We start from the raw sequence: 27,238 nt of genomic DNA, 5'->3' as shown, positions 1-27,238 counted from the left end.
TTTATTCAGAATAGAACATAGATGACATATCAAATGTTTAAACTGAGAAAATGTATCATTTAAAGAGAAAAATTAGGTGATTTTAAATTCCATGACAACAACACATCTCAAAAAAGTTGGGACAAGGCCATGTTTACCACTGTGAGACATCCCCTTTTCTCTTTACAACAGTCTGTAAACGTCTGGGGACTGAGGAGACAAGTTGCTCAAGTTTAGGGATAGGAATGTTAACCCATTCTTGTCTAATGTAGGATTCTAGTTGCTCAACTGTCTTAGGTCTTCTTTGTTGTATCTTCCATTTTATGATGCGCCAAATGTTTTCTATGGGTGAAAGATCTGGACTGCAGCCTGGCCAGTTCAGTACCCGGACCCTTCTTCTATGCAGCCATGATGCTGTAATTGATGCAGTATGTGGTTTGGCATTGTCATGTTGGAAAATGCAAGGTCTTCCCTGAAAGAGATGTCGTCTGGATGGGAGCATATGTTGCTCTAGAACCTGGATATACCTTTCAGCATTGATGATGTCTTTCCAGATGTGTAAGCTGCCCATGCCACACGCACTAAAGCAACCCCATACCATCAGAGATGCAGGCTTCTGAACTGAGCACTAACAACAACTTGGGTCGTCCTTCTCCTCTTTAGTCCGAATGACACGGCGTCCATGATTTCCATAAAGAACTTCAAATTTTGATTCGTCTGACCACAGAACAGTTTTCCACTTTGCCACAGTCTATTTTAAATGAGCCTTGGCCCAGAGAAGACGTCTGCGCTTCTGGATCATGTTTAGATACGGCTTCTTCTTTGAACTATAGAGTTTTAGCTGGCAACGGCGGATGGCACGGTGAATTGTGTTCACAAATAATGTTCTCTGGAAATATTCCTGAGCCCATTTTGTGATTTCCAATACAGAAGCATGCCTGTATGTGATGCAGTGCCGTCTAAGGGCCTGAAGATCACGGGCACCCAGTATGGTTTTCCGGCCTTGACCCTTATGCACAGAGATTCTTCCAGATTCTCTGAATCTTTTGATGATATTATGCACTGTAGATGATGATATGTTCAAACTCTTTGCAATTTTACACTGTCGAACTCCTTTCAGATATTGCTCCACTATTTGTCGGCGCAGAATTAGGGGGATTGGTGATCCTCTTCCCATCTTTACTTCTGAGAGCCGCTGCCACTCCAAGATGCTCTTTTTATACCCAGTCATGTTAATGACCTATTGCCAATTGACCTAATGAGTTGCAATTTGGTCCTCCAGCTGTTCCTTTTTTGTACCTTTAACTTTTCCAGCCTCTTATTGCCCCTGTCCCAACTTTTTTGAGATGTGTTGCTGTCATGAAATTTCAAATGAGCCAATATTTGGCATGAAATTTCAAAATGTCTCAATGCCGACATTTGATATGTTGTCTATGTTCTATTGTGAATACAATATCAGTTTTTGAGATTTGTAAATTATTGCATTCTGTTTTTATTTACAATTTGTACTTTGTCCCAACTTTTTTGGAATCGGGGTTGTAAATAAAAACGGAATGCAATAATTTACAAGTCTCAAAAACTGATATTGTATTCACAATAGAACATAGACAACATATCAAATGTCGAAAGTGAGACATTTTGAAATTTCATGCCAAATACTGGCTCATTTGAAATTTCATGACAGCAACACATCTCAAAAAAGTTGGGACAGGGGCAATAAGAGGCTGGAAAAGTTAAAGGTACAAAAAAGGAACAGCTGGAGGACCAAATTGCAACTCATTAGGTCAATTGGCAATAGGTCATTAACATGACTGGGTATAAAAAGAGCATCTTGGAGTGGCAGCGGCTCTCAGTAGTAAAGATGGGAAGAGGATCACCAATCCCCCTAATTCTCCGCTGACAAATAGTGGAGCAATATCAGAAAGGAGTTCGACAGTGTAAAATTGCAAAGAGTTTGAACATATCATCATCTACAGTGCATAATATCATCAAAAGATTCAGAGAATCTGGAAGAATCTCTGTGCATAAGGGTCAAGGCCAAAAAAACTTACTGGGTGCCCGTGATCTTCGGGCCCTTAGATGGCACTGCATCACATACAGGCATGCTTCTGTATTGGAAATCACAAAATGGGCTCAGGAATATTTCCAGAGAACATTATCTGTGAACACAATTCACCGTGCCAGCCGCCGTTGCCAGCTAAAACTCTATAGTTCAAAGAAGAAGGCGTATCTAAACATGATCCAGAAGTGCAGACGTCTTCTCTGGGCCAAGGCTCATTTAAAATGGACTGTGGCAAAGTGGAAAACTGTTCTGTGGTCAGACGAATCAAAATTTGAAGTTCTTTATGGAAATCAGAGACGCCGTGTCATTCGGACTAAAGAGGAGAAGGACGACCCAAGTTGTTATCAGCGCTCAGTTCAGAAGCCTGCATCTCTGATGGTATGGGGTTGCATTAGTGCGTGTGGCATGGGCAGCTTACACATCTGGAAAGACACCATCAATGCTGAAAGGTATATCCAGGTTCTAGAGCAACATATGCTCCCATCCAGACGACATCTCTTTCAGGGAAGACCTTGCATTTTCCAACATGACAATGCCAAACCACATACTGCATCAATTACGGCATCATGGCTGCATAGAAGAAGGGTCCGGGTACTGAACTGGCCAGCCTGCAGTCCAGATCTTTCACCCATAGAAAACATTTGGCACATCATAAAACAGAAGATACAACAAAAAAAGACCTAAGACAGTTGAGCAACTAGAATCCTACATTAGACAAGAATGGGTTAACATTCCTATCCCTAAACTTGAGCAACTTGTCTCCTCAGTCCCCAGACGTTTACAGACTGTTGTAAAGAGAAAAGGGGATGTCTCACAGTGGTAAACATGGCCTTGTCCCAACTTTTTTGAGATGTGTTGTTGTCATGAAATTTAAAATCACCTAATTTTTCGCTTTAAATGATACATTTTCTCAGTTTAAACATTTGATATGTCATCTATGTTCTATTCTGAATAAAATATGGAATTTTGAAACTTCCACATCATTGCATTCCGTTTTTATTTACAATTTGTACTTTGTCCCAACTTTTTTGGAATCGGGGTTGTACTTTTATCTGAAATGCTCATTTTAAAGACATTGCAAGTAGCAGCGTCGTCATCTTTCTTCATGAAATGAAGCCACGCTTTGGACCACTTCTTCCTCTCCACTATGACTTCTTCTTGTTGCAAGTTTTGAGCAGTGTAGATGCAGTGTTTGGCTTTAGATGCAGAGTTTGACGTCATGATGGATGATTTTCTTGAAATGTGCAACTTTCAGAACAACATGCCAGCATCAATAAAAGGAACTGATAACCACTGAGATATACGATTCATATGGATTGGACAATCTGGAAGCAGTTCTCAATTTCCATCCTTAGTTTTGACAAATTTCACATACAAGGTTCCATTAGTCCAAAAACTCCAGGAAGGACAATAATAGATAACAGAAATTTATACTAATGGAGCCGAAAGTCTGCCAATTGTAATTCAAATCAAAGTATTACATTAATGTGCTTGTTTTATGTCTAATACATGATTGTTTCTATAGTAACAACTAATTTGCTGGTATGGTGGATGCTCCACATCATCTAAAGCTAATAATAAGCAGATTAAAAAATTGTTATTAAGAAAGAAAAATGGATAATCGTTAATATAGTCAAGCTTTCTGCAAGGAGACACTTATTTAATCATTTGGAAAAAGAGTCTCAGGCATGGGCGTCACTAGGCCTTTTTTAGTGGGGCACGTGCCCCAGTAAAAATCAGCTGTGCCCCAGTCAGAAAATGTTGAAAGATTTTCGTAACAAACTAGTTTCTTTGGCAGATCATTTATCTACTGTCAGTTGTAGGACAGAGTGTGTTTCAAACTTCTATCACCCCTTCTTTCTAACTAATTTTCTGATTGGTCTGGGAGATTCTCACTGTAAACATAGCATGCGTGCGGCGTTCCATCAGTCCATTTAGCCTACTGGAGAGACGAGTCTACTCTTTGGATGAGTCAGAGAACGGGCTCTGGATGAGTTAAGGTAGCACGAAGTTTTTGCAACAAAACTAAGCAAACCATATTCTAACAAACCCATTAAACTACATTGAATTAAACGATATTAAATTACTTTTCCAGATGGATATCAGACAATTCTTCTCAAGAAGCAGAGACAGGGGCAGGGAAACAGTGACAGATGAGGAGGAGGGTGAGAGAGGTAAGATTAAGGTTGTAGACTATGTGCTAGTCAGTCATAACTAACCAGCTAAGTTCGTGAATCGTGAGAGTTGAGGTGACACATTTAGCATCAGCATGCATTAATAGCCCAAATGCCAACAATAAATTTTTTGGGGACTTGGATGTGTTTTCCGTCTCGTTGACCTATTCCTCGCATAACTTCATCCACAAGAGCATGAGAATTATCCACTTTGCATAGGTTGGGGACAGGAACATTAAGGTGCATTGTGCGGGGGGGGTGGCAGTGCCCCAGTAAAGCTTAATTCCTAGTGATGCCCCTGGTCTCAGGTGTCTGAACTCCCATGGCAGAGAGAGCTCCTTTTCAAGACCGAGGACTTTGCACTTTCTGGTTTCTCAGTAACACAACAATCTGCATTTTTTTTTTTGGTCTTATTAACTTTTAGATGTCTTACAGACATACAACCAGTGTTGTAGTCAAGTCACTAAACCTCGAGTCTGAGTCCAGTCTCGAGTCCCCAGTGTTCAAGTCCAAGTCATTAAAAGAAATTGAGTAATGGCTGTTTTAGCACCATTAACATTAGTTTGTTCCTGAACATGACGTATGAACAGGTGAATGTGCTTCTCTTTGTCAGAGAGTGTGAAGTATTCTGTCAGAGATGGTTGGGAGACAGATGTAAGTGCAGAAGGTGTGTTTATTATAATACAAGTGAAGACAGGTAAACAATCCAGAACGGCAGGCAAAATCCTAAAACAGTGAAACAGGCAATAGGTCGAGCGAGGCACAAACAGGTTATCGTAGACTCCGCAGAATCAAAGACGAGAAACAGGAAATCAGGGATCAGGAAGCCAAACAAGGAAATAAGGCTCAGTAATGTATCAGCAACGCAACTCAATACTTCGCAAAGTAAGTATGTTTTCACAGTTTTTATATTGGCACACTGATTGTGCCTTAATCCTGTGCAGGTGCGAGTTGTTTACAGTGCGCGCACGCAAGAGTCCGCTTGGTGCGTGCGCTGTCCGGAGCACGCCCAAGAGTCTATCTGATGCACGCGCGAAGGCGCACAGGTGTGACACTCTTGCATGAAATTAGTACAAAAATTAATGCAAATATAAATATCTTATGCCAAATTATTATAGCATGTTACAAAAAAATAAAGAAAAATCAGAGTCCTTGTCTCCAATTTACAAGTTCAAATGCAGTTAACGCACGACTCCAAGTCATGAGTGCTCGAGTCCAAGTCAAGTCACAGGTCCTTAAGATTAGGCCACTAGTCAGACTCGAGTCCAAGTCCTGGACTCAAGTACGATAAGCCTGCATCCAACAACTTTAAATTTTTCCAAAAATGGATCAAAAGCATGATGAGTTTGTCATTAATAAATAAAAATTCTAATCATTGGCAAATTGCTGTGGAATAAAATGAATAAAACAATTCAGGACATGCTGTTATAGGAAAATAAACAACTTTGGGGTGGTAAGATAAACTCTGCTTCACTTCAGACCACATCATCCCATTGTTGATTATTTTCCTACAAAGTGGTTTATTCTGTACTTCATGTATATTAGAAGACATCACCTTGTACTAATCATCTCAGCCAGGCAAAAAGAGAGACAACTTTTTTAGGACATAAAGAATCTCACCCTCCCAGATTCAGTCCAAATATTTATTTCCTGTTATTGTCAAACCCCAAAGCTCTAGGCCAACACCTCTGGTAAACGTGTTTATACAGGATTTCAGTCCCTGAATTACAGTTTGAGAAAAAAACAAAACACATCAAGTTATGACTCAGACAAATGTCAAGGAAGTACTCTCGCAGCAAAAGTTCTTTTCTTGTTTGCTAATTACTGAAACCTTAAGTTATACCGGGGGGACACATGACAAACTAATGAAAAACAATGAAGTGGAACATGAAATCTCGTCTTCAGTACTGTCACATTCAGTACTGGGATTGAAAGTCAGATTTCAAATTCGGAGCCATGCCATGAAAATGAGTGCAACTGCAACTAGGTTTTAACAGAACTGCATTTCAAGACAAAATTTTTGTCTGTTTTTAATCATGAAAACAGCTTCAGATCATTTTAATCTTGGTCATTTTCTGTACATGTAGTCGTCATCCCTACCGAACCCAATCTGAGCTTGAGGCGAACCTTGTTTGGTTGACTTGGCCAGAATTGCAGCAGTAAGGTTCCTTTCTGTGCATTCACACACACACACACACATTCACGCCTATGGGCAATTTAGAGTAGCCAATTAGCCTCACTGCATGTCTTTGGACTGTGGAGGAAACCCACACAGACACGGGGTGAACATGCAAACTCCACACAGAAAGGCCCTCGGTCAGCCGCTGGGCTCAAACCCAGAACCATCTTGTTGTGAAGCAACAGTGCTAAACACTACACCACCGTGCTGCCCCCTTTTTGTACACAGTGAGGTCCAAATGTGTGAGACCACACTGACCGCTATCTGGGATTCTTTAAAAATATTTAAATATGAAATATTAAAAATGTACGAAATATGTAAAACAAAGAAACATTCAATTTCTTGAATATTTACTACTCAATATATCTTGCACTAGGGGCGGCACAGTGGTGTAGTGGTTAGCGCTGTCGCCTCACAGCAAGAGGGTCCGGGTTCGAGCCCCGTGGCCGGCGAGGGCCTTTCTGTGTGGAGTTTGCATGTTCTCCCCGTGTCCGCGTGGGTTTCCTCCGGGTGCTCCGGTTTCCCCCACAGTCCAAAGACATGCAGGTTAGGTTAACTGGTGACTCTAAATTGACCGTAGGTGTGAATGTGAGTGTGAATGATTGTCTGTGTCTATGTGTCAGCCCTGTGATGACCTGGTGACTTGTCCAGGGTGTACCCCGCCTTTCACCCGTAGTCAGCTGGGATAGGCTCCAGCTTGCCTGCAACCCTGTAGAACAGGATAAAAGGTCATGTTTTCCCTCATGTTTATTCTCTTCTCCTGAAGCATGTGCTCAGACACACAGTGATGGATTTGATCTAAAATGGATCATCAGGTTTTGCACAAACTTGTCCTTGCCAACTTGAGTGCACACTGTCATTAAAGTAAAAAGGGGACATACCAAATACTTTTCACTCAAGGTGTTGTACATGATTTTTAATGAAAACTGTTGTATTAAATTCAAAAAGGATGCAAAATAGAAGCATATTCATGAGTAGTCTCAGACTTTCAGAGCCCACTGTATTATATATTTGCATTAATTTGCAGTGTTAAGCTTCATGTGGATCATTTACAGGGTGGAATGTCATGATGACAACATCTGTCATTACAAGGCTGCTTAAAGTAGTGGAACCGGTGATGAGACAAACTACACAGGAAGCAGTTGAATGACTTGAGGTGTTCTTTTGAAAAGGAAAATAATGTGCTAATCAATCTTCCCTTGAAGGCTTTGAACCAACTTCCATTTACAGAGATTAGCACTTATTAATGCCTATTTACATAAAGGCTAGGGCTAATATCTACAGATGCCTTTCCACCATTTATCATAAACATAATCTCAAATATTGCTAGTGCACTACAGGGCATACTGTACAACCTGCAGCGTTAGTGTGAAGAAGCTGTAATGCTTGATTTCACATTTAGAGATGTATTCTGAAGGCATTTGCCACTCTAGCAAAACATACTGTAGATTCACTTTCAAACCTAAGGGTGATGCATGTCATGTTGTGAGCAGAGGCTTGATTATTAGTGACAAATTATTACCTCCGCCAAGGAGGTTATGTTTTCGGTAGCGTTGGTTTGTTTGTTGGTTTGTCTGTTAGCAACATTACGGAAAAAGTTATGAACGGATTGCTCTGAAATTTTTTCCAGAGGTGTGACTGGGCACAAGTAACAATCCATTAAATTTTGGCGGTGATCCGGATCACCTTCTGGATCCCGGATTTTTTTAAAGGATTCTTGGCGGAGGTCTGCGCTCTCCGAGTGCTTTTCTAGTTGTCTCTTAACATGAGCATATCCGTTTAATTTCAAAACAGTAATGTACTGAGAGTCCAGAAAAACGGATCAGTTCTTAACCACTTTTGGTCATATTCATATTTGGCAATTAAATGCAATTCCATTTCAAATATAATGCAGTGAACGTTATTTACATTCAGGGTCCAGTTAACAGCGCTGAGGTTTTGGCAGGTTTTGAAGCATTACATATTATTTTTTACTGTGTCTAAATCAGCCTGCTTTAAAACAAGAACTGCTTTTCAAGCCCCAAAAAGGTGTGGGATCAAGAACAGCGAACTGAACATTAAAGGTGAAATATTTTTTAAAGGTGAAATATTTAAAGGTGAAATATTATACATTAAAGGTGAAATATTATACCCCTTTTCCATACATTGACACAGTTCCCTGAGGTCTTAAGGAAACGTCCGTGACATGCTTTGGTCAAAATACCATAAGGATAAAACACCACAGCTCCTTTCTCACCCTGTCGAAACAGTCCTGTTCAAAACGACTGATTTGAGTGCCTGTTCCTTTAAATGACAATGAATCAGGTAGCACTTTCCTCATGAATATTCATTTGCAAAGGCAGTTCTCATGAGTGGAGATACTCAGATGAGGGGGTGGGATAATTCTAATGCACTCCCCTTGTGACGTAGAAAAAGGAGCCAAATCTGAACGGCTTGTTGAAGCTCATGTTTTCTGAATCTGGAGCCCAAAAAGAAACCAACTGGCTGTCCTATTTCAGAGTTTGTGGGTTGGTAGGCACTCCAGGTACCCAAATACACTATATTGCCAAAAGTATTTGCTCACCTGCCTTGACTCACATATGAGCTTAAGTGACATCCCATTCCTAATCCATAGGGTTCAATATGACGTCGGTCCACCCTTTGCAGCTAGAACAGCTTCAACTCTTCTGGGAAGGCTGTCCACAAGGTTCAGGAGTGTGTTTATGGGAATTTTTGACCATTCTTCCAGAAGCGCATTTGTGAGGTCACATACTGATGTTGGACGAGAAGGCCTGGCTCTCAGTCTCCGCTCTAATTCATCCCAAAGGTGTTCTATCGGGTTGAGGTCAGGACTCTGTGCAGGCCAGTCAAGTTCATCCACACCAGACTCTGTCATCCATGTCTTTATGGACCTTGCTTTGTGCACTGGTGCACAGTCATGTTGGAAGAGGAAGGGGCCAGCTCCAAACTGTAAAAACAGTCTGCATGCCTAGGTGATTGATTTTATACACCTGTGGCCATGGAAGTGATTGGAACACCTGATTCCGATAATTTGGATGGGTGAGCAAATACTTTTGGCAATATAGTGTATATGTGCAGAAGAACTGAAAAAGTGAGTTTTTCAGAACATGTCCCCTTTAAGACTTTATTTATATTTTTATTTTGCCTCAAATGAGACCCAGGACCCTGATCCTTGTACAATGCACATCACTTCACAAATAAAATTGATATATGCAAAATTTACGAATGGTGATAATTCCAAACAGGCTAATTCAATTCTTCGAACATACATGAGATTATTACATGAAAGATTAGTATAGACAAACTGGGCTGTTTGAGATAATTACACCCTCTTGTTTTGCCTGGAAAGGACAGATATATCAAGACATAAAATCATTATGAATGAGTCAAAAGCTAATTCAAATTACATGGATGCTGAAGAGGTCAGTTAAAAGTTTTATTTTTCCATCCTCACAATATTTTGTGAATGAAATTTTGCCCACAGGTAGTTGTTTAGTTTTGCTCATCTAAAGAAAGCATGCATGGCACAATTATGGCCCTTTTCCACTACCCTTTTTCAGCTCACTTCAGCTCGCTTCAGCTCACTTCAGCCCGACACGGCTCGCGTTTCGACTATCTCAAAACAGCACGACTCAGCTCGCTTCAGCCCTGCTCAGCCCCCAAAACTCGCACGGTTTTGGAGTAGGGCTGAAGCGAGCCAAACCGAGCCGAGTGAGGCTGGGGGCGTGAGCAGACACTCCCCTGTGCACTGATTGGTGAGGAGGAGTGTCCTCACATGCCCACACACGCCCCGCGAGCACGCTGGGATCTGTAAACACCGTAAACCCGGAAGAAGAAGAATTACGAGAATTTCTGGAGCCTTATGCGCCTCACCTCATCTATACGCTCTTGCCAGTATCTGTTGGCGTTGTCGGTGACAACAAGCCACAGCACCAAGACCAGCAACACTAACGACTCCATGTCCTCCATGTTTATTGTTTACTATTCGGGTCGTGAGACTACCGCTTAAAAGATCACTGATGTCACTGTTTGCGCCGCTTAACGACATCACGTGACGTCCACCCACTTTCGCTAACTCCACCCAATGTGTCCACCCACTTCCAGCCAGCACGGTTCAGCGCGGTGGTAGTCGAAATGCAACTCCAATAGCCCCGCTCAGCCCAACTCAGCACGGCACGGCTCAGCCCGACTCAGCCGCGTTTGTAGTGGAAAAGCGGCATTAGATATATTTAATTCATTCCCGGACTTGCAATAGCAATTAACTGCAAGATATATTTAGTAATGAAGCATGTCTGTGATTTTTCATATTTTTATAAAACATCTGCACAGTCTAATCTTGTTTACACTGAATAAGTCTGCCCCTGTGTAGGTTAGAGCTTCAGGTAATGGTAGCAAGTCCAACAACAAACAAATCCAGGATCATGTCAAATCATCAACAATCCAATCTAATGCAGAAATCCACATATGAAGAATGGGTGCCAGATAAATCATGCAGTAAGGTTTTTAGAGAACAAACACCAGTTTGGTTTGCTTGCTAATGCTAGATGTGTAGAGCAACATTGTCTTTGTTGAGCACTACATTTGGAGTAAGGGTAGAAACTGTGCACGTTTCATTTTTGCTCACTTTAAATGAGAACTTTTGCTTTACGAAGAGCGAATTTAATAACTGGATAATAACTACTTACACTTCCAAAGAGAAATTTCTTAACCATGCGGAGGATCAGGTAGGCCCAGAATACGTGCAGCATCAATAGGATAACAAGCATAGCATTCAAGAAGTAATACCCGAAGAAAACAGGGTAATAGTCAGGTGGGTAGACCCATGTACAGTGGATGATCCTGAAACAAAGAGAACATTGATGCTTTAGAGTCCCTGTTTTCGTAAACTGCAGTTATATTGCAAAGTTTGTTCAAACAATTAGAATGTATTGACCAACCAGTATTCTCATAAGCTCATACATGCATCGACTAAAGAAACATCTTACCAAAATGGAAAGATAACGAGTCTCGTCACCATGAACACAGCAGCAAAGAGAACAAAAATGCTATTGCAGGTTTTCTCCCATTTGGCATAGTTAAAAATCTTGGCAGACTGGACAGAAAAATAAAGTTCACAGAAACCAAAACTGAGCTACACACTTATACATTCAAGTCATAATAGATAAACAGACCATTTAACTAGAAGCGTGTTCACAATGCTGGGAATCAAAACCCAATTACCATGTTTTAAACCTCAAATAATAATCAAATATATTTTTCGACGGGCTATGCATCTGATTGTTTGACACATGACACCAGGAGTCTGAGAAAACAAATCTAGCACTACGAAATGTTGGCGCGACCAGTTGCAAATTTTTATTGTCATTAAAATTACCTCTGTTTTAACAATCTGTGGAACGAGTTAACGGCATAGTCCAAAGTTATAATTGAGACTCTAGATATCTGCTTTAAACGTCTGATTTCATGTGATAGTTAATACTATCACATTTAATTATAGTTAAATGATAGTAGACTTAACTATAGTTAAAAGTAGACGGCCTTTCGATTTCATAAAATCGGTGAAATTTAGTTCCCTCTGAAATTTGGTTATTGTGATATATGTTTATTTTTGTAATATCTTTAAAAAACAACAACAGGCCATTCTGTGGCTGGGAAGTTATTTAATTTGAGGGGATTCCCTATCAAATAATGTGCATGAAATCACTCGCTTTGCGCAGTCAAGAAGACAAAGGAAGTCCGTGTGCGCATGCACAGGTTTACCTTAAGCCTAGGTCACAACCGGACGTATGATTTTTTGGCCGTGCGATTTTTGGCTTTTCCCAAATCGCTGCGGTTTTTTTTGTTCGTGGAGAAAGACGCATGTTGGCCATAAGTTTGTCTTGCAACCTGAAAAAAACGTAAGCACCCATAGAGTTTGTTTGACATGACAAAGAACCTCTGCGGCCAGTCTACGGCTCGAAAATCAGCACGTAACACGCGCACCCTCCGTGCGTTTCTTGCGTTTTTTGCACGTAGACCGGCCGTAGGAGCACGTACGGCCGGTTGTGACCGAGGCATTAGTCGTCGTCGTCTTCATCTTTTGGGTTTTACGGCAGCTGGCATCCAGTGTTGTATTATTGCCATCTACAGGTTTACCTTTGACCATGAACTGACAGTTACATCATTCTGTCGCTAAACGAACAGCTGATCACACCGAGGTGCTCGCTAACCGCCGATATTTATTAGTTTGGTTCTGCATTTCCTTTCCTTTGCAACATAACGTCTTTTCTTCTCACTTTCTGTTATTGTAGTCGGTCTTTCACGTTTCATTCACACACTCACGTCCTCCATTTTTCTCTCCTGATTCAAATTTGTATCCCACAATGCCTTGCATGAATAGGGAAAGCCCACCACATGGGATTTCCCATGGATTGGGTCATGGTGAAGCAAGAAAAAATAGCAGAGAATTTAGGGCCATGTGGCTCTAAATTCATTAATTGTTCTTTTAGGGGAAAAAAAGTAATAAAATTGAAGGTCTGTGATTCGAATTCAGTAGCTTTCAGTCCACTAAACAAAAATAATTGGGTGTCAGGGCAAATTCTTTTTATGACCTAAACGTGAAAAATCTGAAAGGCAGTATACGTAGCTTTAAGTGATGGTAGCTCAGAGTAATGACAGATTGCTTCTTATCATGCCTTTCAATTGAGGTAATATTTGTTCCTTTCTCCAGTGTCTGTCCATAATGTCGCACACAGCTCCTCACTAGTGTATGCAGTTATAATGCTGACGTCATGGCAGAAAGAGCCAATGATAATCTACTTGTACAAATAATATCATTAGCAAAATCTGATTGATATGGTAGCCACAAAGTTTTTACTGATTCTGTTTGACAAAAATGTCTGGCTGTTACAGGCCTTCAATCCTTTTATCCTACTAGAGAATCATCTCCTTAACAAAAAGTCTTTGATTAGGTTATAGTGCTACGGAATCACTGCAGCCTTGATAAAGTATTTCACTTCTCCAGATAAGTTTCACTTCTGCACTTAGTGTACTTATAAACGTGCTGATAAAAAAGGGTTTTTATACATTCATCAGTCCAATGTTTCGTGGTGTTAAACAAGATATCAACTTAACATTGATTTCCTAGATCCTAAACAATTTCTAAATATATGCTTTAGTCCAGTGTAAATGTGTACAGTTGAACAGTAAATTCATCCATCCGTGCATTATCTACAACCCCGATTCCAAAAAAGTTGGGACAAAGTACTAATTGTAAATAAAAACGGAATGCAATGATGTGGAAGTTTCAAAATTCCATATTTTATTCAGAATAGAACATACATGACATATCAAATGTTTAAACTGAGAAAATGTATAATTTAAAGATAAAAATTAGGTGATTTTAAATTTCATGACAACAACACATCTCAAAAAAGTTGGGACAAGGCCATGTTTACCATTGTGAGACATCCCCTTTTCTCTTTACAACAGTCTGTAAACGTCTGGGGACTGAGGAGACAAGTTGCTCAAGTTTAGGGATAGGAATGTTAACCCATTCTTGTCTAATGTAGGATTCTAGTTGCTCAACTGTCTTAGGTCTTTTTTGTCGTATCTTCCGTTTTATGATGCGCCAAATGTTTTCTATGGGTGAAAGATCTGGACTGCAGCCTGGCCAGTTCAGTACCCGGACCCTTCTTCTACACAGCCATGATGCTGTAATTGATGCAGTATGTGGTTTGAATTGTCATGTTGGAAAATGCAAGGTGTTCCCTGAAAGAGACGTCGTCTGGATGGGAGCATATGTTGCTCTAGAACCTGGATGTACCTTTCAGCATTGATGGTGTCTTTCCAGATGTGTAAGCTGCCCATGCCACACGCACTAATGCAACCCCATACCATCAGAGATGCAGGCTTCTGAACTGAGCGCTGATAACAACTCGGGTTGTCCTTCTCCTCTTTAGTCCAAATGACACGGCGTCCCTGATTTCCATAAAGAACTTCAAATTTTGATTCGTCTGACCACAGAACAGTTTTCCACTTTGCCACAGTCCATTTTAAATGAGCCTTTGCCCAGAGAAGATGTCTGCGCTTCTGGATCGTGTTTAGATACGACTTCTTCTTTGAACTATAGAGTTTTAGCTGGCAACGGCGGCTGGCACGGTGAATTGTGTTCACAGATAATGTTCTCTGGAAATATTCCTGAGCCCATTTTGTGATTTCCAATACAGAAGCATGCCTGTATGTGATGCAGTGCCGTCTAAGGGCCCGAAGATCATGGGCACCCAGTATGGGTTTCCGGCCTTGACCCTTATGCACAGAGATTCTTCCAGATTCTCTGAATCTTTTGATGATATTATGCACTGTAGATGATGATATGTTCAAACTCTTTGCAATTTTACACTGTCGAACTCCTTTCTGATATTGCTCCACTATTTGTTGGCACAGAATTCGAGGGATTGGTGATCCTCTTCCCATCTTTACTTCTGAGAGCCACTGCCACTCCAAGATGCTCTTTTTATACCCAGTCATGTTAATGACCTATTGCCAATTGACCTAATGAGTTGCAATTTGGTCCTCCAGCTGTTCCTTTTTTGTACCTTTAACTTTTCCAGCCTCTTATTGCCCCTGTCGCAACTTTTTTGAGATGTGTTGCTTTCATGAAATTTCAAATGAGCCAATATTTGGCATGAAACTTCAAAATGTCTCACTTTCGACATTTGATATGTTGTCTATGTTCTATTGTGAATACAATATCAGTTTTTGAGATTTGTAAATTATTGCATTCTGTTTTTATTTACAATTTGTACTTTGTCCCAACTTTTTTGGAATCGGGGTTGTATAAAAATATATAAGCTGAAGCCAATCCCAGCTGACTTTGGGTGAGAGTGCCAATCCATCACAGGGCTAACACAGAGATGAACAACCATTCACACTCACATTCACACCTATGGGCAATTTAGAGCAGCTCCGGTTGCAGAGAAAAATAATAATTATTCTGACACAGAATGTCAATTTTGAAGCCATTTTAATCAAAGGCTACTGAAATACACTATACATATTTAACAATTATTCCATGAAATCAAGTCGTTCATGAGGCTATAAGCCATGTACAGCAAGATTGAATGGAATAACTGTTTTATTCTATCCATATTCACTGGATTTTGAGAAACAGAGCATTTGATTTTAATTTTTTACAAATTCGAGAAATAAAAACTTTATAGAAAACGTCCGACAAAATAATTTCCGCTTAGAATGTAAACAAACCACCGAAATGACAGTAGCAACTTGTTCAAAATGTGACAATAATAATTCTTGAAAAAAAATATGTTCTTACCATCAAATACTTTTATTCTATATTTTCTTGCTTTTTTGTGGTTTTGTTTTCGAGTAGAGTTTTTATTTTGTGCGCAGTTGGTTCAGCAACATGCTCCATCATTTTGTTTCTCTCTACTCACGGTATATGAACTGATAGCCTAGTAGTAGAGTAACCAATCAGAACATGCGATTGCTCATATGCAGTGAATTTGGATAGAATAATTAAATAAGGGGGCGCTGTGGGAGTGAGGTAGATGTAGGACGTGTTTCGCACAGGCTCCGCAGGAATGTGACTTTTTTTACACTTTTATTACACTTTTTATTTGTTTTGCCGGCGTTAAGCTCTATTATTGCAGCCTTTCACTTTATGTAAACTTTTTTCACTTGTGGGCACTCTATGATGGCAAGCCGTGGGAGAGGCGACGCTACTAAAGCAGGCCGTAGCAAGTCCCGGCTATTACATCAACCACAATCCCCAGATCAGCCAGATGCTAATGCCACCTTGTTGTTGAACATGAGGGAGATGATGGATGAAATGCACTCGGACATCCTCAGTAAGTTTGAAACCACCATCTCTGCAGCAGTTAAAAGAGAGATTGTAGTGGCTTTGGAGCCCTTTGAGAACAGACTTGCTTCATATGGCGAAGCGATCGCGGACCTTGAGTGCTCGGCGAATGCTAACGACAGGGAGCTATCCAACCTCCGAGCTAATGTTAGCAAGCTAACCACCACTGTTGACTCCCTGTCAAAGAAGTGCGAGGACCTGGAGAGTCATTCAAGGTGGAATAATGTTCGCCTAGTGGGCCTGCCTGAGGGTACAGAGGGTCCTTGTCCCACCGAGTTCACGGCCCAGCTCCTACAAGACTTACTCGGTCTTGACAATAAACCTATGCTGGACCGGGCTCATCACACTCTACACGCCAAGCCTAAGGATGGTGAGCCCCCTCGTCCACTCATTATTCGGGTGAGCCTGTTTCAAGCCCGGAACCAAATTCTGCGCCGAGCTGGTGAAGCTTCCCCTCTTTCCTACATGGGCAGGAGGATCTCGATCTTCCCCGACTTCACTCCGGTGGTGGCTAAAAAGCGGGCCGCCTTTGCTGCAGTAAAAAAGGAGCTCCATTCCTGCCCGAATGTCAGGTTTGGCCTTCTTTACCCAGCAATGCTATGCATCACTCTGCCCAGCAGACAGACCCACAAGTTTGAGGATCCGACATTGGCGCTGAACTTCATTGAAAAGAATATTAAAAAGGGAGTCACCCCAGACACTATTTAGTTGACATGTTAACTTGATGTTTTGCTGTTATTGCTGCTGGCCTTGAGGACTACATTTGCTCCTCACCAGGGTTGCCTTGGTTTCTTAATGTGTTCAATGAGCTACAGTTCTGAGGTGACACTGATTTTGTTTTCTTGTTACCTCCTTGCTTTCTCGATTTTCCCTAACTTGGCTTATGGTGGCTATTTGATTGGAATACAGGAATACCTCAGGTAAAAACTGTAGCACCGTAGGTGCCCTTTTGATTTATCACAATTGATCGTGAGATGCTGCAAGTTTTTTTCTTGTTTGTTTGTTTGTCTCTTTTCTTCACATTATTGTTCAATAAGATTGTTTTATGATCATCACTATTACATAATACTATTGTTACCTAGCCATGATCCCATCTAATGTAACAACATCATCCAGTGGGTGTGACATTAGATTCACGAGCTTTAACTGCAAAGGGCTCAATAATCCTATAAAACGAAGTAAGATACTGCACCATCTTTACCATCTTGGGGCCCATGTAATTTTTTTGCAAGAAACTCACCTCAAGGTCTCAGACCACTCTAAATTGAGGAGGGGATGGGTAGGTCAGGCTTACCATTCCTCATTTCAAGGCAAATCTAGGGGTGCAGCTATCTTGTTCCATAAATCTGTTCCGTTTGTGCATTCAAGTACTATCTCTGACCCTAATGGTAGATTTGTTATAGTTGCTGGTCAGATTCATAACACCCGGGTGGTCTTGGCTAATATTTATGCTCCCAATTTTGACGATGATGCTTTCTTTAAACGCCTTTTTCTAACTCTCCCTGATTTGTCATCACACCACTTAATACTAGGTGGAGACTTTAATTGCTGGCTTGACCCTCAGCTGGATCGTTCCTCCCTCAGAGCTTGCGCTCCATCAAAATCAGCTAAAGTAATCCAGTCCTTTATGGAGGAATTTGCTGTCACCGACGTCTGGTGCTTTTGTAACCCTTCTAAGAGGGAATATTCATTTTTCTCTCATGTCCATCACACTTTCACCCACATTGACTATTTTTTGGTTGATAATAGATTTCTCTCATCGGTATCTAATTGTAAATATGATGCTATTGTTATTTCCGATCATGCCCCTATTTCTATGGATATTTGCATTTCAGAGATTTAATACGCGTGCGCCATGGTGTCTTAATACACGCCTTCTTTTAAATGAGGATTTTGTTAACTTTGTCTCACAACAAATTGACTTCTTTGTGAGCTTGAATAAAACACCCGATGTTTCTGCCTCAGTACTTTGGGAGGCCTTAAAGGCATACATCAGGGGGGAGATAATCTCCTACGCAGGATATGAGAAGAAACTCAGGAGGGAGAAATTAACTAAGCTGACGCAACGCATATCTGAACTCGACAGGTTGTATGCTACTTACAAAACTCCAGAGCTATATAAAGAGCGCCTCTGTCTACGGTCAGAATTCGATGCCCTAACGACACACCGTACCACTGAACTTCTCCTACAAACAAGGTCCCAGTTCTATGAGCATGGAGATAAGGCTAGTAAATTGTTAGCACACCAATTATGTCAGGCATCTACATCTCACCATATCCCTCAAATTCAGACTAATTCGCGTATCACCACTGAACCCATGGAAATTAATAATGTGTTTAAGGAATTTTATATGTCTCTCTATTCATCTGATCAAGATACCACTCCTGATTTTGACAGTTTCTTTGAAAATTTGGACATTCCCTCACTCGATCAACCAGCTGTGGAAGAGTTAGAGAGGCCAATTACTATTGCTGAACTTAATACAGCTGCATCATCTCTGCAAAATGGGAAAAACCCTGGGCCAGATGGCTTTCCTTCCGAATTTTTCAAAAAGTTCTGGCACAAGCTTGCCCCTTTGTTATTGGATATGTTCAATGAATCATTTGAATTCGGCCGCCTTCCCCAAACTCTCAATCAAGCCTCCATGTCCCTTCTCCTAAAAAAAGGCAAGGACCTGTTAGCCTGCACCTCTTATCGTCCAATAAGTTTATTGAATGTTGATTTTAAATTGTTATCCAAACTTTTAGCATTACGTCTGGAATCCATCCTTCCTTCCATCATTTCCTTGGACCAAACGGGGTTCATTCGAAATAGGCACTCCTTCTCTAACCTTAGACGTTTGTTCAATGTACTTTACAATGTCTCCTCTTCTGACACCCACGAAGCTGTGATATCATTAGACGCCGAAATGTCTTGGAGAAATTTGGTTTTAAGAATAGTTTTATTTCATGGATTAAGTTGCTTTATTCAGCCCCACAAGCCTCAATCAGGACGAATAATATCCAATCAGAATATTTTCGCCTCTATCGCTCTACTAGACAGGGTTGCCCTTTGAGCCCTCTATTATTCGCAATCGCTATTGAACCTCTCTCGATAGCCCTTCGGTCCAACCACCTTATTACAGGCATATTTAGAAATGATATTCAGCTGAGAGTTTCCCTTTATGCAGATGACCTACTTTTATATGTTTCCAACCTGCCTGTCTCAGTTCCCGCTGCTCTTGCCACTCTTCATTCGTTTGGTCAAATTTCTGGATATAAATTAAATTTAAACAAAAACGAGATATTTCCCATTAACCCCGCTGCTAAGACGTATCCCCTGGAAAACTTTCCCTTTAAAGTTGCTCAACATAGTTTTGTATATCTTGGAATTCATGTTACGCACAAATTTGAAGACCTCTACAAAGCTAACTTTGCCCCCCTATTGACCCGAATCCAGAAAGACTTTGAACGATGGTCTCTGCTTAATATGTCTTTGATTGCACATGTCAACTCTGTTAAAATGAATGTACTCCCAAGACTCTCCTACCTGTTCCAGTGCATACCACTCTTCCTCCCTCAGTCTTTTTTCCGTAAACTAGATAGCCTGATCTCTGAATTTATCTGGAACCAGAAGGTTCCTAGGCTGCACAAACAATATTTGCAAAGGCCGAAGCCACTGGGAGGGCTGGCCCTGCCAAATTTTAGGTTCTATTATTGGGCCACCAATATCAGGATTCTTAAGCACTGGCTTCAATATGAGGCTTTTGATCCTCCCCCAGCATGGCTGGTTATGGAGGCAAGTTCAGCAAAACCAGTGACCTTGAAAGCCCTAGTGCACTCCCCTATCCACTCCTCCACTTTTCCCTACACCAAGAATGTGATTGTTAAGGCCTCACTTAGGATTTGGGTCCAGTTTAAGCGCCACTTTGGTCTATAGACATACTCTATTCATGCACCACTCGCAGCTAACCATGCTTTTCCTCCTTCCCTCATAGACAGTGTTTTCTTAAGGTGGACGAATCTTGGTATTCATAACTTCAAAGACCTGTATACTGATAATGTTTTTGCTTCTTTTCAGCAACTTTTAGTTAAATTCTCACTTCCTAAGCAGCACTTCTTTAGATATTTACAAGTCCGCAGTTTTGTTCAGGGCACATTCCCTAGCTTTCCTAATTTACCCTCTGACTCTGCTTTAGATGGCTTCCTGATGCCAATTCCTACTCTTAAAGGCTCTATCTCATATACAGTTAGGTCCATAAATATTTGGACAGAGACAACATTTTTCTAATTTTGGTTCTGTACATTACCACAATGAATTGTGAACAAAACAATTCAGATGCAGTTGAAGTTCAGACTTTCAGCTTTAATTCAGTGGGTTGAACAAAATGATTGCATAAAAATGTGAGGAACTAAAGCATTTTTTAAACACAATCCCTTCATTTCAGGGGCTCAAAAGTAATTGGACAAATGAAATAATTGTAAATAAAATATTCATTTCTAATACTTGGTTGAAAACCCTTTGTTGGCAATGACTGCCTGAAGTCTTGAACTCATGGACATCACCAGACGCTGTGTTTCCTCCTTTTTAATGCTCTGCCAGGCCTTTACTGCAGCGGTTTTCAGTTGCTGTTTGTTTGTGGGCCTTTCTGTCTGAAGTTTAGTCTTTAACAAGTGAAATGCATGCTCAATTGGGTTGAGATCAGGTGACTGACTTGGCCATTCAAGAATATTTCACTTCTTTGCTTTAATAAACTCCTGGGTTGCTTTGGCTTTATGTTTTGGGTCAATGTCCATCTGTATTATGAAATGCCGACCAATCAGTTTGGCTGCATTTGGCTGGATTTGAGCACACAGTATGTCTCTGAATACCTCAGAATTCATCTGGCTGCTTCTGTCCTGTGTCACATCATCAATAAACACTAGTGACCCAGTGCCACTGGCAGCCATGCATGCCCAAGGCATCACACTGCCTCCACTGTGTTTTACAGATGATGTGGTATGCTTTGGATCATGAGCTGTAACCATGCCTTTGCCATACTTTTTTTCTTTCCATCATTCTGGTAGAGGTTGATCTTGGTTTCATCTGTCCAAAGAATGTTCTTCCAGAACTGTGCTGGCTTTTTTAGATGTTTTTTAGCAAAGTCCAATCTAGCCTTTTTATTCTTGAGGCTTATGAGTGGCTTGCACCGTGCAGTGAACCCTCTGTATTTACTTTCATGCAATCTTCTCTTTATGGTAGATTTGGATATTGATAGGCCTACTTCCTGGAGAGTGTTGTTCACTTGGTTGGCTGTTGTGAAGGGGTTTCTCTTCACCATGGAAATTATTCTGCGATCATCCACCACTGTTGTCTTCTGTGGGCATCCAGGTCTTTTTGCATTGATGAGTTCACCAGTGCTTTCTTTCTTTCTCAGGATGTACCAAACTGTAGATTTTGCCACTCCTAATATTGTAGCAATTTCTCGGATGGATTTTTTCTGTTTTCGCAGCTTAAGGATGGCTTGTTTCACCTGCATGGAGAGCTCCTTTGACCGCATGTTTTCTTCACAGCAAAATCTTCCAAATGCAAGCACCACACCTCAAATCAACTCCAGGCCTTTTATCTGCTTAATTGAGAATGACATAACAAAGGAATTGCCCACACCTGCCCATGAAATAGCCTTTGAGTCAATTGTCCAATTACTTTTGGTCCCTTTAAAAACAGGGTGGCACATGTTAAGGAGCTGAAACTCCAAAACCCTTCATCCAATTTTAAATGTAGATACCCTCAAATGAAAGCTGAAAGTCTGGATTTTATGTCCATGTCCATTATATAACTATAACTTTAATATGTTTCAGTAAACAGGTAAAAAAAGAAAATTTGTGTCAGTGTCCAAATATATATGGACCTAACTGTATCTATAATCAAATTAATCTTTTACGTTCAGAGCCCCTAGGCTTAATAAAGTCACTCTGGGAGGAGGACCTGGGAGTAGAGTTATCAGAGGAAGTCTGGACAGAGATTTTGAGACGGGTACATAAATCTTCTATTTGCGCTAGACACAGTCTTATTCAGTGTAAAGTTGTACACCGTAACTATTACACTAAGGCTCGACTGGCTATAATTTATGATGGTGTAATTCCGACTTGTGATAGGTGTCAGCAATCTCCTGCAAACCTTATACATATGTTCTGGCATTGTCCATCTCTACATAATTATTGGGTTGAGATTTTTAATACCCTCTCAGAGGTAGTTGGGGAAAAAATAAAACCAAATTCTCTGAGTGCACTGTTTGGGGTTGCCCCCCTTCCCCTTCCCTTTCTAAGTCCCAAAAGGATGTACTTGCTTTTGCTACCTTGCTAGCCAGAAGATTAATTGTAATTAATTGGAAATCAACAATTCCGCCCAGTTACGCCCACTGGATTAGAGATGCCCTTTATTTTCTGAAGTTGGAGATAATTAGACTGTCTTTTACGGAGCCCCTCTGGTGACATGGGTGGAAAAAAAATATTCCGTGGCCACAAGTTAATAACGCGGGGGAACGAGATCCTATTCCATGGCCACGACTTGTTTAATGCGTGGGAACGAGATCCTATTCCGTGGCCACGACTTGTTTAATGCGTGGGAACGAGATGATTATTGGGTGGCCACGAATTAATAATGCATGGCCACGAGAAGTGTTAGTCATTTCATCAGATCAACAGAGTGTTTTAATGTACAGCCCTGATCCTAGTTGAGTTATAGGTTTATAATCTTGAATATAAAAGTATAATTACCTGTATTTATTGCACAATTGACAGCCGCTCAAAAACTGGACATCATCCCATCAGGCTGGAACTTGAATCATCTTGTGGCCATGCGTTATTAATTCATGGCCACCCAATAATCATCTCATTCCCACGCATTAAGCAAGTCGTGGCCACGGAATAGGATCTCGTTCCCACGCGTTAAACAAGTCATGGCCACGGAATAGGATCTCGTTCCCACGCGTTAAACAAGTCATGGCCACAGAATAGGATCTCATTCCTACGCGTTATTAACTTGTGGCCATGGAATATTTTTTTTTCACCCATGTCACCAGAGGGGCTCCGTAGTCTTTGACTGGCTGCTCCAGTAAATTTGGGAAATTATGGGGCCCATTCTTTCAATTCATTATGAGGACAGATCTTTCACTCGCCCCTGACTGACTGACACGACTGAGGCAGCTAAGAGAGGTGCCATTACTCTGACTTAGAATGTTTGTTGCTATGTTTATTGCTGTTTACTGTTACCTGACTGATGTGCCTGTCCCTTTTTCTTTCTTTCCCCCCTTTTTTTTGTTGTCTAAAAATAAAGAATGTATACTTAACTCTTTGTAAATGTTTCAATACAATTGTATACGTCTGCAAAACCCAATAAACAAAGTTAAAAAAAAGAATAATTAAATAATATTGGCTGGTACTGAGTGGTTTTTCAGATATATTCCATTCAGCTAGCATGATATTGAGCGAGTCGAAGACGAATTCAGTATCATGCTTGCTGAATGGAATATATCTGATAGATCACGAAAAAACCCAGCCAATATTATTATTATAATTATAATACAGATACACTCTCTTCATATTAGCATTCTCAAAGGCCAATGCTAGCTTCCCCGTGACTCGGTGCTGTTAGCATGGCAGTCCCATTACATTCCAGCTGGCATAGCAGTAGTGTTAGCGAAGGCCAATGCTACAGTAGCTTACCCGCGACTCAGTGCTGTTAGCGCGGCAGTACAGTTACCTTCCAGCTGGTGTAGCGTTAGCAAAGGCCAATGCTAGCGCAGTCAAGACGATTATTATTATTATTATTATTATTATTATTATTATTATTCCTGTGTAATTTACTTCATTGCTTTTAAAATCAACATCAACAACTACATACAACAGAGCAGCCTGGCAGCCAAAATTCTCTCAAAATCTTCCACTTTTAATGAAGCAAACCTCATGGCCATGTTTGTTTACAAATTGTCACAATCACTTACTAGCGCGGAAGTTTTACATCTCCAACGTGTCTCTTTTCCAGTTTTTCGATGCCCGTTGGTATGTTTTTCTCTTGTAAATATGCGTGAAGAATATCTCATGAAGTTTTGGTAGCCTTTCGGGTGTTCCGCGCATCTTTAGTTTCAGTTTTCGGTTTATTTATTTAGTGCTTAAACTGAGCACTAGATTAGCCTCATCTTCTCTCTTTCCCGGCCGACAAAGAAATGACTGTGTGCATGCACAGCAGAAAAGTCTTGTCATTGGATATTCTCATGGGCTCTGATGTGTGACATTGTGTTGTCTTGACAACATGCAATATTGTAACACTATTGCATGCTCATTCTCCAGTGGGGAGAGTGGCGTAATACATGGGGGATAAGCAATATGATAACAATATTGCATGCTATCAATAAACCCGCTAGAAGGGAATAGAATACATGTTTTTATTCCATGGAAAAAGTGTCCTGTATGTAGAATAATTCCCAATATTTCACTCTGATGATGTCACTCCCAGTGCTTTCCTGCTGACTACTAGACATGCGTTGTCAAAATGGCAAACTGGTTCAAAATTAAAATTCTTTTGATTAACTTGCTTTTTTTTGTGGATGTGTCCATTGCCTTATTTTTGTATTACACTACCTATTTTGCACAACATTTAACCTTTATTTTGAACTACACTGGGTGTTTTTGTTTTTGTTGCTTTTGCTTTTCTTTGCTTTTATTTTTGCACTATATTGCCTTACTTTGTATTACTTCTTCTGCCTGTTTATTTATTTGTAATTGGCATTCATGGTGGACAGCAAATTAAGAATTTCATTGTGCAAGTGGGCATGTCCTTACTGTGCATATGACAATAAACACTTTGAACTTGAACTATAATATAAAGAAAATTGTATGTTGGCATGAAGATATGAAGTGTATTGTGTTTAAAAACATTTCACTCGTTTGCATCGTTCATTCATGAAATATACATTCATCACTCGAACGTACATTTATATATATCAGGAGAAAGATTGTTTGCCCACTTATATTTTTCATTTTCTTTAGGTATAAACTTTCAAAAAAATACAACATTTATATTAATATGGGACAGTTTAGTTTTCAACAGTGGTGTTACACTGTTGATGCCCAGCATTATGAACACGCTCCTATTCAGTTTGTGAATATGGTGTTGCTGCAAACAGACTTGAGAAATCTGCCTCACTCACCTCTAAAAACACATCAGATGCATCATGCACAAGCATGACCAACGTTCCTACTCGAATATAGTTTCCACACCAGGAAAACGCCAGCAGAGTCAGTGTGGCTAAGTGGTGAATTATCTGCTCCTTGAAGTCCTGCAAATATTAAAAAAAAAAAATATGCTCCTGTTGTTTACATAGTTAATGTGACATAAATCAGAGCGGTCATCTTCAAAAAACATTTTGATGGTTAATTATTGACATTTTCTACAAAATACTGTATACTTCCTACTTACAAAAGACTTTCCTGAATTGAAATGTGTTACAGTGGTTTAAAGCCAAGCCTGCTTACACTTAACATTGAAAAGGGAGAAAATTGTATTGAGAGATTCGACTCGCACTGCAGTGTAGGAGCATCACGGACATACTGACAGCTGGGATCTGATTACGAACTGAAATGATCAGACTTGTGTCTGTTTTACTTTGGCACACAGCTATCCAACAACTAGATCAAGCTCAAGTCTGACATGCACTGTGTGAGGAAATCTCACATCACCTGCAAGACTTAGCAAGATTTTAGAGCTAAAAGGTAGACTGACTAAAAAGTTAAAAGTAAATCGAAACATTTCCACATTGTTTTGATGAAATATATTGATTATTACTTAAAGTTAAGATGTCATAGTATTTTGGCCAAAACTTGATTTTTGTTCTTTTTGGCTGTTTGCCAGAATTTAGTCACAGCCAAAGCTGATTGGTTTTCCCAGACCACCACACATATACAGTATGTAACCGCTTTGTTACTTTGCTCATTGAAATGAAATAAATTTATTACAGCTGTTAAAAGTAGACGGCCTTTTGATTTCATAAAACCGGTGAAATTTAGTTCACTCTGAAATTTGGTCATTGTGATATATGTTTATTTCCGTAATATCTTAAAACATCAACAGGCCATTCTGTGGCTGGGAAGTTATTTAATTTGAGGTGATTCCCGAGCAAATAATGTGCATGAAATCACTTGCTTTGTGCAGTCAAGCAGACAGAGGAAGTCCGTGTGTACATGCGCAGGTTTACCTTTCATCTTCTTCTTCTTCTTTTGGGTTTTATGATAGCTGGCATCCAGTGTTGCATTACTGCCATCTACAAGTTTACCTTTGATGCTGCACTGACAGTTACATAATTCTGTCGCTAAATGAACAGCTGATCACACCGAGGTGCTCACTGACCGCCAATATTTATTAGTTTGGTCCTGAGTTTCCTTTCCTTTGCAAGATAATGTCTTTTATTCTCACTTTCTGTTACTGTACTCGGTCTTTCACATTTTATTCGCATCCTCCATTTTCCTTTCCCGTTTCAAATTTGCATCCCACAATGCCTTGCGCGAACAGAGAACGCCCACCACGTGATGTATGACGTAGCTTCTTGGATTGTGTCACGGTGAAGCAAGAAAAAATAGCGGAGAATTTAGGGCCGCATGGCCCTAAATTCATTAATTCTTCTATTTAAAAAACCCTAATAAAATTGGAAGTCTGTGATTCGAATTCAGTAGCTTTCAGTCCACTAAACAAAAATAATTGGGTGTCTTTTTATGACCTAAACGTGAAAAATCTGAGTCAGTCTACCTTTAAGTCTTCATCAGCCAAAATCTTTTCCATAAATACATGGCCAAATCTTCATGTACCTCAAATGACGTCATTGAGCTATCGTACATAACATGTAGCAGGTATGATCCATATTTAAAAATTTAAGTTCAAACTAAATTGTACTGATCATTTTTTTAACAGTAGCTTACATTAGGCCACAATTTGTCTAAAATCCAAACAACCTCACCTCATTGTCTTGTAT

General features: G+C 40.3%; 1 protein-coding gene across 3 annotated transcripts in view; it reads right to left on the bottom strand.

Moving 5' to 3' along the window:
• Window positions 1-27,238, bottom strand: part of cers3a (ceramide synthase 3a) — an 85,501-nt gene that overhangs the window by 23,466 nt on the left and 34,797 nt on the right. For all 3 annotated transcript variants that reach the window (XM_060941099.1, XM_060941100.1, XM_060941101.1), the window contains exons 8-10: window positions 25,424-25,552; window positions 11,380-11,486; window positions 11,080-11,233 (exon numbers count right to left, since the gene is read on the bottom strand). In XM_060941099.1, coding sequence (XP_060797082.1) covers window positions 11,080-11,233; window positions 11,380-11,486; window positions 25,424-25,552 — 390 coding nt within the window. The remainder of the gene's footprint in view (window positions 1-11,079; window positions 11,234-11,379; window positions 11,487-25,423; window positions 25,553-27,238) is intronic.

The sequence above is a fragment of the Neoarius graeffei genome, chromosome 15 (genome assembly GCF_027579695.1).
Source record: "Neoarius graeffei isolate fNeoGra1 chromosome 15, fNeoGra1.pri, whole genome shotgun sequence".
NCBI classification, from domain to species: Eukaryota; Metazoa; Chordata; class Actinopteri; order Siluriformes; family Ariidae; genus Neoarius; species Neoarius graeffei.
This window is presented reverse-complemented; position numbering and strand designations above follow the sequence as displayed.